We start from the raw sequence: 11,630 nt of genomic DNA on the forward strand, positions 1-11,630 counted from the left end.
ATAATATTTATTTACATTACTTAAAATGGCACGACTATCGGTAGCTTTAACATCAGAATGCAGCTGCTATTCTACATTTCATTGTGATGCAATAACTTATATTTGGCCCAGGGGAAATTGTTACCTCTTCATTTTTTTCACATATGGAAAAAGTACAGAGGTTTGACCTTAAAACAACAAATGCATGTAGACAAATAATGATTTTGGCAAGAAAATGGGGTAGTATAAAGCTTTTGGGCAGAGAAGGTCAAAAACTACACAGGCTACTCGTATTATGACGTTGTTGTTTTAAGAGGGTTTATTCTTGGTTATTTGAAAGCTCTGAAAGCTCCATCATCACTACAAAGCAACTACACACTACATTTACAGACTTTTTTGTCATCTAATAATCCATTTATTCTAAAACCAAAAGTATCTAAATCCAATGGATTAGTAAGTATATGGCTAGTCATGTGACATGGTGACCACCATTATGTGGTGACACCCCATTTAGAACAGCTTTTGTTGGGCCACCAATATGAAAATAATCTTCATCTACTGTAAGTGCTCATCATTTTAAACCTATTTCTCAAAGTTACTATTTATTTATTTATGGGTACAACTTTATATACAGCAAAAAATCTGAGATGCTGCTATATGCAAATAGTTGCAAAAAGTATTTTACCCTTGCCATTAAAATATTTGTAAACCATTAATAAATCAAAGCCTTAAGCCAAACAGTAATTATCTTTTGTGTAATTGGCAACACAAATTAGCCATGTTCAAAATGATTGATGAATACAGATAAAAATGCAATCTGTGACAAATTAGCTGACCTACGGGTCTGTTCGGTATTTCAAAACGTTCAGGTCCATTGGCTTCTTGAGCCGATAAAACATGCCTGTGATGTTTCAGAGGCAAGCATATCAAAAGCTGGCTTTAAAACTGAGCTGATGTCCATTAGAGAGATAAAAAAAGCTGAAGGAAAAAGAGGAGAGAGAGGGAGATATCCAGTGTTGGGAAGTTGGTGGTGGGGTCAAGGTCTCTGAAAGGTAATCACATTTTCAGGATAAAAAAAAAAAGAATGTGCATGAAACTTTTAGACAGGCCTACTACCAAAAATAGGACAGATCTATCGTATCGACTTGCTGTACAGGGAGTAAACCGAAAGCACCATGTGGTGTCCCTAATGAATTCCTGCAGCAGTAATGAACTTGTATCAAAGACGTGTTCTGCATTAGGTATCTTATCTTAGCCTTGTGCTGCTTTCTGTCAAACTCCTACTTATGCACAAACCCTCAAATCCTCTAAACATGACATCAGGTCCAGGCTGCCTATGGCTTGTTAATGTTTATTTTTAGATGTTAATGTATACAAAAATGTATATTTTGGGTAAACTTGCATTGAATATTTACACATAGGAATAACTGTACACAAACGTCTATTTTTGGTCATGCAAGAACGGAAGCAATTGTTTGAACCTACTGGCTTGTTTGTTGGCATTCCTGCCATTGACCTAATTGTCTCTATCGGCACTCCACTTCTGAGAATCATCGAGTTGCGCTTACTGTCACACTTAGACTCAGCGAGAACCCTCTCGCGAATCAAAGCCAGTAAGACAGCACACATAATCTTGCACATTCATCATCATTAGAGGCTAATGGGGATTTTTATAACCCATCGAGTCTGTTTTCCCATTAGCTATCTAGTAGTGTAATATGTGCATAAATAAGTAAACTGAAACATATAGGAGATGTTAACCGCTATCTGCTCTCCACAAGACTTTGGATAGCCACAGAAATGCACATAGTGGGTAATTGAGTTTAACCGCCTGTGGAGAGAGACTGGACCAAGAATGGGAAGTAAAGAGAGTGAGTAAGCACTTACTTGTGTTCATGTGGTGTTTTGGAATTCCAGAGTTGGCACTGGACTCCACTCCTGGTCACTGATCTCTTTCCTTTGTAGTTGAGTCCATTGCCGATGATGCATTCTCTCATGAAGTCTATAAGACACCGGGCATACAGACACACCTGAGGTTATGCAACAATCTTTATGTGTGACACTCGGGTTCTGGAAGCAAATATCTCATTCGTTTTCACCAAAGTGATATTTTAAACGTGGAATTTAAATGAATTTAAATAATGAAATTCTTCCCTGATAAGCGGAACGGCATGGAATAGCTTTGAGCAAACGCACTCTTGGAAGGATTTTAAGCAAGAACAAGCTGTGGCGCAGGAAGAACAAAACGGATATGGCTGCATGAGGTGCCAGCTTTCATTGAACAACTTCACTATGACTTTTAAAGTCAGAATTTTGATTTAGTTAGTCATAATTGTGACTTTTTATGCTAATTTGTTTTCTTATGTGGCGGGAATGGGCTTCCATAGGAATGGGCTAAATAGTTACTTAATATACTTAATAGTTTTGTTGAATAATTGTTTTTTCAGGATTCTTTGATGAATAGAAAGTTATATAAAGTTATTTGAAATAAAAATATTTTGTAATGTCTTTACTGTTACTTTTTATCAATTTAATGTACTTGCTGAATAAAAGTATTAATTTCTTTCAAAAAAAGGAGTAAAAGAAAGTTTTGAACCAAGGTTGCTAAAAGTCTCTAAATGTCACTTCTGCACTGTATTGTCAGCAGTAATACATATAGACACGCAAAGTCAACAGAAATCCCAGCCTGATCTTTGTGTTTTGGGGGAAAGTGCTACTTAAACACGAGTTGATTTGATAAATGTCAAGTCTTAAAGGCAAGTGTTTTATACTTGAGATAATCTGCAGTATTATAAGAAGAAGAAGTGAACAGAGGGGTATTTATTTCCAGGGACATAGAGTGAGATTTATTTTGCTGTGTCATCCTCATCATGATGGTGGACAGATAGAATATGTGTGTGTTTGCATGAGTGTGTCATCATCACATGGACACTGATCTCACATTTATTCACACTGAAACTTAATTAATCCTTAAGAGTCCAATACTTGGCTAAGGTTTAAGAACAGCTCGTCATATTATGAAACCCCTCAGTGGCAGATCATGCCAGCATAAGCTTTAACTCTAGATGTCTTGGTATTGAGATTTAAAAGGGTTTACATTTTGGTGAGATCATGGAGTTGATATTTTATGCTTGACTGTTTTGGCTTAGTTTGAAAAGCATTTAAATTAAAGCCCCAATCTAAAATGTTACATTATGCGTGACATCAGACATTTAAAAAATAAAAATAAACAGTGAATATGATTGAAAAATAGTTCAGTACTTTTGAAACCTGGTATAGAAAAATAATATATTTTTGAAATTGGGGAACAAAAACTGAAATTACATTGCTCAGTAATACTTTATTTTGATGGTCCACTTTAGACATTGTGCTATAAGTAACTTTGCAACTACATGCCAACTAACTCTCATCAGAGTATTAGTAGACTGTCTGCTTAATATCTGCAAACACTTTATTTTAATGGTCCTGCAACAGACATTTTACTGACTATAAGTAACTATGCAGTACATGTCAACTTATTCTACTAACCTTAACACCTAATCCTAACTTAACACTCTACTAACAGTTTACAACAGTATACTAATACTCTAATGAGAGTTAGTTGACATGTAGTAGTTGCATATAGTTGATATATTGTGCATTCCTATTAGAACTACTCTCTGGATCTACTCAAACCTAGTGGCAATAAAGCACTTTACCTTTCTTTTCATATAGGTCGAAGTTGAAGTCATTCTCCATGCGGACACCAATGGTGAGGCTGTCGTATGACAGTAAACGACACTTTGCACTTTTCTGATCAAAGCTGAATGCTCTGCAACGAGACATGGCAGATGTTAATCATATTACATTATGTTAAGCATATGATAAGACAAGAATGATGATTGTGAACCTTGAATTGGGACACGTAATGTCATCAGTAGATATTATTATCATGTAAAGCAATGCATAAAATAGCTACTGTTGTACAATTGTTGTATTTTGTCAGGTGATGCCTCCCAAAAAAAAAAAAATTAAAGCATTGCAAGAGCTAAAGATCAAAAGTCATGCAACTTCTTGCAATTTCTATCTACTAAGAGCTGCATTTTCTTTCTATGCAGAAGTAACCAGAGGTCATCGACCTGAAACATCAAAATAGGAAATACTGGGACTGCTGATGTTCGATTTCCACTGATGAAACAGATTCCAGCTGCTTCCTCTCAAACTGTGTTGTACACAATTAGCCAATCCAATGCTATTTTAAATCAGCGTGTTTGGAAACAACAACTTGGGAGTGTGCTTCTTTTATTTAGACACTCCGGCTTTGGCTGTTTATGATTACGTGTAAGGTGGGGTGTCTCTGTGCTTTAACCTTTATAGACCTCTGTACCTGCAGGTGAACTGAAGCTTCCTGTTGCGGCTACAGCGGCGTGCACACTTTCCCACACTCATCTTGCGGCCTTTGGACATGTAGGACACATCATGTGGCGTGGCCAAGCGCACAGCATCAGTCTTCTGGTAGTCTTGCAGGGCATGCCTCTTAGTTTCTGCCACACAGAACATACATGTTAGGATGGGAGAAGCAGTAGTCGAATCCTAACATGAATTTCATGACAGATGGTACATTATTTTCTTCCTCTTTATCAGTTAAGGCTGATCATAAGCCTCATAGGAGAGAGCAAAGTGGCCATAAAATAGAATTTGAAATATGGAGAAAAAAAGGAACTAAGATGACGAAATTGTATTTCAACAACCTGCTTAGATCACAGGAAGAATGGGAAGATCTAAACGTTTTCATAATCGACTAGACAGTTGGATGTCTGAATAGTCAGCGTTAAAGGAATAATTCACCAGAAAATGAACATTTTACCATAATTTATACTCACAAACCTGAATGCATTTCTTTCTTCATGCAGAACATAGAAGACATTCTGACGAACGACTTTCATTGCATGGACAAAACAAACAAACAAACAAACAAACACAGTTTTCCAAAAATCCCTTTTGTGTTCCACAGAACAAAAATTTCAGATATTTAGAAATACATGAGGGTGAGTAAATGATGACACATTTTTCACTTTTTGGTGAACTTTCCTTTTAAGGAAACCTTCTGTAATTTATATGGTCTCACGTCCACACGACCCTGATCAGACTAAACTAAGTCAGCTTTACCAGTGTGACTGTTAGCATGCTAAAGCTCTCTGAGAAGTTGCATCTCAATTATTTGAGAACTGCAACAACCTACTAGTGAGGTTACTAATCGACTACTCAATTGTGGGGCAGTTATGATCCTCCATGGGCATCCTGGATCATTTGCAGTGGCAGTGAAGCAATAAATTAGCTTTTTGATAGGGCTTTCATTTTATTTCAAGATTATTTCTGAGTGTATAACAAGATGCAAAGGCATCAATCCCAGTCTGCTTTGGTGAAGTAGCAGAGAGGTTTGTGAAGGCCAAATGAAACTGGCTCTGATCCAAGTGTGCAGCACCAAACCTTCTAAAACCACTACAAGAGCCCATACATGCCAGCTGCAGTCATAAGAAGTGAGTTATCTGTCAAGCACATGGTTAGAAAGCACCAATTTCACAGCCACAAACCACAGTGTAAGATCAGACATGTTTTTGGATGTGAAACAAGCCCTTAATACAGATAGTAGACCAACCAAGGAACATTACTCTTCATCTAAGCTCTAAAAATGACCCAAAGCCAACAGCCATGCTCTTAGAAAAGACTCCAGCTCTTGACTAGCTCTGAATATCAAAAGAAAATGAGTCTGTATGGAACAACAAGCAACAAGATTGCCAGTTTCTCAGTGCACAACACTCAGGGTCATCTCATAATATTATAGACAGTAACATGACTATGTTTATACAATATCAAAGAAGCCATAGTAGTTTGATGGAAGTAAAGCATTACAAATGCATAATGTAGGCCTATGTATTCTAATGCTTGCAAAACAACAGGATAACTGAATGACTCAGTACATCTAAACAAAGGTTTTATTCCCCATTACACAGAATGTATTGCTATAAAATCAATAAACTCTATGATCAAAACTCAAAACAACTAACAGGCCACATTGATTCTTCAATGTCACAGATCGTATTGCAGATTAGAAACAAAATGACTAAACCTCAGAATAATTAATATGCTTTGCGCAATAAAGCGGTTTTGATTTCAGAAGAAGAGTTTCATAGTGCCACACTCTAACACTTAATCTCTCACTTCGGCTCGACGCACACTGTCGGTGACTCATTTATCCAGATGTTTTGGGAAGAAACAGCCCACTCACCATGAATGTCAACATCTGTGAAGTTTTCCGTAGTGAAACTTAATGCAATGTTTGGGAACTGTGACGATTTTGATACATGTGTAATTTGAGTCATGAACTCAATGCATTTAGATGCTTTTAAAATAGATAAAAAATTGAAATTTAAGAGATTAGTTAAGATGAAAAATGAATGACTTTTAATCTGAGGATACAATTGTATGTAGCACACTCCTTTACAGTATATTTAGCATTGGTCATCAAATTTGATTGGCTGAGCAGTGTTCCAATAGGGCTGATATACAGTTCAACAGCAATGGAATGTTTTCCTGTTTGCATCATCTCTGCTTGTCTGTTTTTGTGGGGTTTCAAATCAGAGTTCGTGATTTGGCTTCTTTTGGAACAACTTTCTTTGTCAGAGAAAAATATACAAAATAACAAGCCATTTTTATCTGAAACATAAAGAGCTGTTGCAACATCACATTCACAACCATGTCCTGGTCTGCATACTATTAGCATGGCCAAATCACAGCCATGTTAATATTCAGTAAAAGAACACTTTGTTTCATATTGTTTAAAGACCATGTGAAACAGAAGTTGTGACCAACTTTACTTTAATATTGAGGCATATTTCCGAGGGAAAAGTAATATTGAGTCAGAAAATAAAATAAAGGGAGGGGCTTGATTTTAGTGAACCTTCTCCTTGGCTTGAAGGGGAGTGTTTAATTTACCCAAAAATTAAAATTATGTCAGTAATTACTCACCCTCATGTTGTTCCAATCCCGTAAGACTTTTGTTCATCTTCGGAACACAAATTAAGATATTTTTGATGAAATCTGAGAGCTGGATCACTCCTTCATAGGCTGCTAGGTAATCGATATCTGCCATCCCAGAAAGGTTAGTAAAGACATTGTTAAAATAGTCCAAGTGACTACAGTGGCTCAACCTTAAGTTTATGAAGAGAATACTTTTTGTGCGCAAACGACTTTATTCAACTATTAATTTTCTTCTGTGTGGGCTTCTGAGTGAGTTCACGTAGTGTAACAGTGCAGCGCTTCTGGGTTGTACGTCAGAACGTAGGCTCACTATCATGTGACACTGGTCATGTGTGTGATGCGTGTGATGCTGGCCAATAGTGAGCCTACGTTCTGACGTACAACCCAAAAGTGCTGCGCACAACCCAGAGTGAGCCAGCTCTCAGATTTCATTAAAAATATCTTAATTTGTGTTCCGAAGAATGAACGAAAGTCTTACGGGGTTGGAACAACATGAGGGTGAGTAATTACTGACAGAATTTTCATTTTTGGGTGAACTAACCCTTTAATAATGTTCTGCCCAAGACGCCAAACTGACATCAACAGAGGAGTTGAAGAAAATTATACAATTGTGTCTTTTTTTTTCTTCTGTAAATTAACTTGCATGGGCTATTGTTCACCACAAATCTAGTGATGTGCGCAACCAAAGTAAATAGAGTAAATTTAGATTTCATTCAGACTTTCAATATCTTGCCAATGCAGTAGAAATTAACATGCTTGCTTTACATTCTCAAAGTAATATTATCAACAATTATGAAGTATATAGTATAGCCTACATGTTGTAACAATACAATATAAACATGTGAAATAACACGTTTCATTATTTTTATCATTCTTATTATTATTATTTAATAATATATTATATATAATATGTTTTATAAAATAAAAAATTGTGTGACAAACCTCTAGATTCATCCCAAAATTGTACACAAGGTTTATGAGTCTATTGGGCAGTTGTTGATTTGAAAATAACAGGGTTTTGTGTCAGACACCTGATTTGTTTAAAAGGTTTCTCTATGCAAATGTAACAATAAATCAGCGAGCTTAATCTATGACGACTTTCAAAAAATTCAATATGTACCTTTCATGAAACAAAGATACTTAGGCTATACGTTAATTTGGCGAAGCCCAAAAGGCACCAATTAGGAATGACCCTTAAATAGCATCCTGTAAGCTCGCGAAGATAGTGGGCTTCTCCAAAACGCTGGTACAAAAAATAACCATGCCATATTCAGCCCTGAAACCTTTTAATACAGTTGCTGATATTACTGTTAAACATGATGCAGGAATTACCGCAAAACATGATACATGATACCTATAAAGAAGCTTCTCTGACTGAAAAAAAAACTTACCTGAGTAAACCAAAACAGCCACACATAGCAAAATTTTGTAAATCCACATGTTGCTTTAAATAGTTTTAAGCGACTCCAAAAATACAAAAGAGATGTCAGAAGTCTCGGCGTTTTCCTCCTTTTAATACGACTATTAGTAAGATTCTAGTCTACCAGCAGTTGCTGTTGCTGTGCTCTTGTGGACAGTGAACAAGCGCGCGATGGACTGACTGAAGATGAGCGCGAGCTGAGAGAGTCTACCTCACGCGCTCCCTCCCCTTTCCCTCAGCCCATTTAAAGTCGCCCCGACTGTCCACTCCTCCACATAATATTATCACATATTATCGCATTTCCTGATAGACACCGAGGTTGTTGAACCAATCCGGGAAGTAAAATAAATGCAAATTGTTTATATTTGTTTCCGCTCTAATTTATTGGAGCGGATGGAAAGTGTTAAGGAGATGTCAACACAGCTGTGTACTGCACTCCTTGAGGGTGTTTGGGAGTAAAGTTGTGAATTGATAAACTCTGGGCCACTCACGTTGTTTTAGTTTGCGAGATGTGATAGCTTATTTTATATTTCGTTATCGGACGGCAACTCTCTTAGTCATGATAGAAAGAAATTATTAATCATGTTGTTCACTTTATCATTCACAATTATGCTATCATTTCACTGCCTTACAAAAATTTACAGTGACAACCATAGTTTCAGTCACATAGATAGATAGTTGTGGTCTGCTTAAAAAATTGAGCAATGATATATATATATATATATGAATAGTTAAGCCATGAAACTGACGTAATCAAACATATAACCTCGACACATTAAACGGATAGCCTACACTATTGCTGCGCGGTTCTCTTTCTAGCCCTCCACCTCCCCAGCACCACCTGCCTAGATCTGCTTCGGAATGAAATGACAGATAGCCTACTGCAATGGTACTGCAGCAGAAACTGGTTATCATGGTAAAATCTTTTTATTTTGATATTATCTTTTCACTTTATCATTCACAAACATGCAGCTGTTGTTCCTGTAATTTATGGATTCATACCTACAGGCAACACATTAAAGTTTTAGATCTGTGAATATTCAAAGAACAACGACACAACATATTAAGCCTTTTTGTAATCGGAAGTTTACGATATTGATGTCACATAATGAACATAACTCATCTTCCTGTGTCACGAATTTCAGATCGAAGAGAGGGGGAGAGAGAGGGATAAGAGCAGGTTGGGAGCACAAGTTGTTTATTAAACAGTGCTACACTCAAGATGCTCTTCTCTTCTCTTGGAACAGAAAGAGCTCTTCTATTGTGCTCCGTGATGGCAATACACTCCATCTGTTTATTTGTGATGTGCTCATACTCAAACAGGTATTCCAGGCTGTTTTGCTTTTGGATGCACTGGAGCTTTTTTGTTCAAATATTAATAATTCACTCAGTCTGGCATGCTTTTGTATGGCTTGTTGTTTATCCGTGTTTGTATTAGTTTAGTTAGCATAGTGTTTATGTGAGTGTCCTCCATGACTCTGTGATCATATTTGCTTCTCCTTCCTCTGATGATGGAGGTACAAACTACAAATGCCAACTGACATGCCTGACGGCCCCATGGGAGTAATCAGTCACTGTGTGCGTGTATCTACTGTTTCCAGCATTGTCATTCCACATCCTGTCCTCTCATCTCTCGACACCTCTGGGTGAATCTCACAACATGTCCAGATCACATTTCACCCCTAACATTAAAAGATATACATACAACATTATATTTTGTATAATGACAATGAGGCCTATTTCAGGGTATTAAGATTTCTGACAATATTTTCACGACAAGTAAGCACATATTATCCCAAAATTCTCATTAACTGAATGTGATATTTTCACCCATTATTCCTAAATGTGATTCTTATTACTTACTGTGATTTAAAATATTGCAATACAATTATATACACTTCAATTCAAAAGTTTGAGTTTAATGATTTTTTTTTTTTTTTTAAGAAAATTAATACTTTTATTCGGCAAGGTTGCAAAGAATTGATCAAAAGACACAATGAAGACATTTATTCTAAATTTTATTCTACATTTTTAACATTAGATTCTTCCTCAGCTGTCACATCATGTCCAAACGAATGACTTCTGGTTGCTTTATGGCAGCAAATCCCTTTCAGTGTGAATGCTCTTTCACTCCTCTACTCTTCCTGAAGTGCTGTCTATCTCCTTCTCTGACAACATCTGAGTGACTCTCTACAACACAAAAACAATGCAACAACATGGATCAAAATGTTAGGAGCCCTATGGTCTGTGTAAAGAGGTTTCAAATCACCATAACTAAGAGCAGATGCATGCAGATTGCAAAAGCTGACATCTAAAGAATCCCACCGTTGAAGTCATAATTACGTGATCTGTGGTCAACCAGGCTGCTTATTTCATTTAAGTTTGCAAAAATTGCACCCAACACATGTGTGGCGATAAATTAAGAACCATGCATAAGTAGACATTAATAGGGAGCAAAGACATTGATCATATTGGGAATTTAACATGGAATTTGATTCACAGCCACATCAGTCAATAAGTGCAGCAAATTCCATGATTAATTCAGGGTGAGAACCGCACATCTAAAGGTCACTTTCATTCTTCAAGGAAGAAGTTTTGAAAACGTTCCTTAATTACAGGGAACCTTCATAAATTGTCCATGTGGTATCTGTTACTCCAGCGTGACAGCACAAAGGTACAGCTGTGATTCCCACATTACATGGTACTTTGTAAAAGTGAATTGTGTGAATCATATTCATAATCTGTTGAACTTTCAACAGTCTTGATATCTGGATCAGAACACAAACATCAATGTCATCACATGTGGTTTTATCTATGTGTTTAGCCCTTGTTCCCACAAATAAACAAAACAACAGACTAATTCGCTCTGGTGTGTGTCTGGTGTCTAACGAAGACCATGTGCAGTGAACACAAACATATAATGAGTCATTCACTGTGGTGCTGATGTGGTAAAGATGTAAGCAGCTACAGACAACAGTCTAATTTACCTTTCAGTCAACACAGGGATGTGTTATTGCTGCTGTGCACACAAACAGATAAACATACACCTAATACTTACAAGTACATCTATCTATCTAATCTATCTATCTGTCTGTCTATCTGTCTGTCTGTCTGTCTGTCTGTCTACTGTATCTATCCTTTCAAACTTCAAGGCTTTTAAACTTTTGAACAAGGTTTCAAATTTTTTGGTCATTATTTTTAAATGACAGTT

General features: G+C 36.7%; 1 protein-coding gene across 1 annotated transcript in view; it reads right to left on the reverse strand.

Annotated features, from left to right (window-relative positions):
* Nucleotides 1–8,639, reverse strand: part of hgfb (hepatocyte growth factor b) — a 30,165-nt gene extending 21,526 nt beyond the window's left edge. Inside the window, exons 1-4 of the mRNA XM_079874309.1 lie at nt 8,391–8,639; nt 4,346–4,502; nt 3,678–3,790; nt 1,867–1,981 (exon numbers count right to left, since the gene is read on the reverse strand). Coding sequence (XP_079730435.1) covers nt 1,867–1,981; nt 3,678–3,790; nt 4,346–4,502; nt 8,391–8,439 — 434 coding nt within the window. The 5' untranslated portion in view covers nt 8,440–8,639. The remainder of the gene's footprint in view (nt 1–1,866; nt 1,982–3,677; nt 3,791–4,345; nt 4,503–8,390) is intronic.
* Nucleotides 8,640–11,630: the final 2,991 nt, after the last annotated feature.

Source organism: Squalius cephalus (assembly GCF_949319135.1).
Source record: "Squalius cephalus genome assembly, chromosome: 6".
Taxonomy (NCBI): Eukaryota; Metazoa; Chordata; class Actinopteri; order Cypriniformes; family Leuciscidae; genus Squalius; species Squalius cephalus.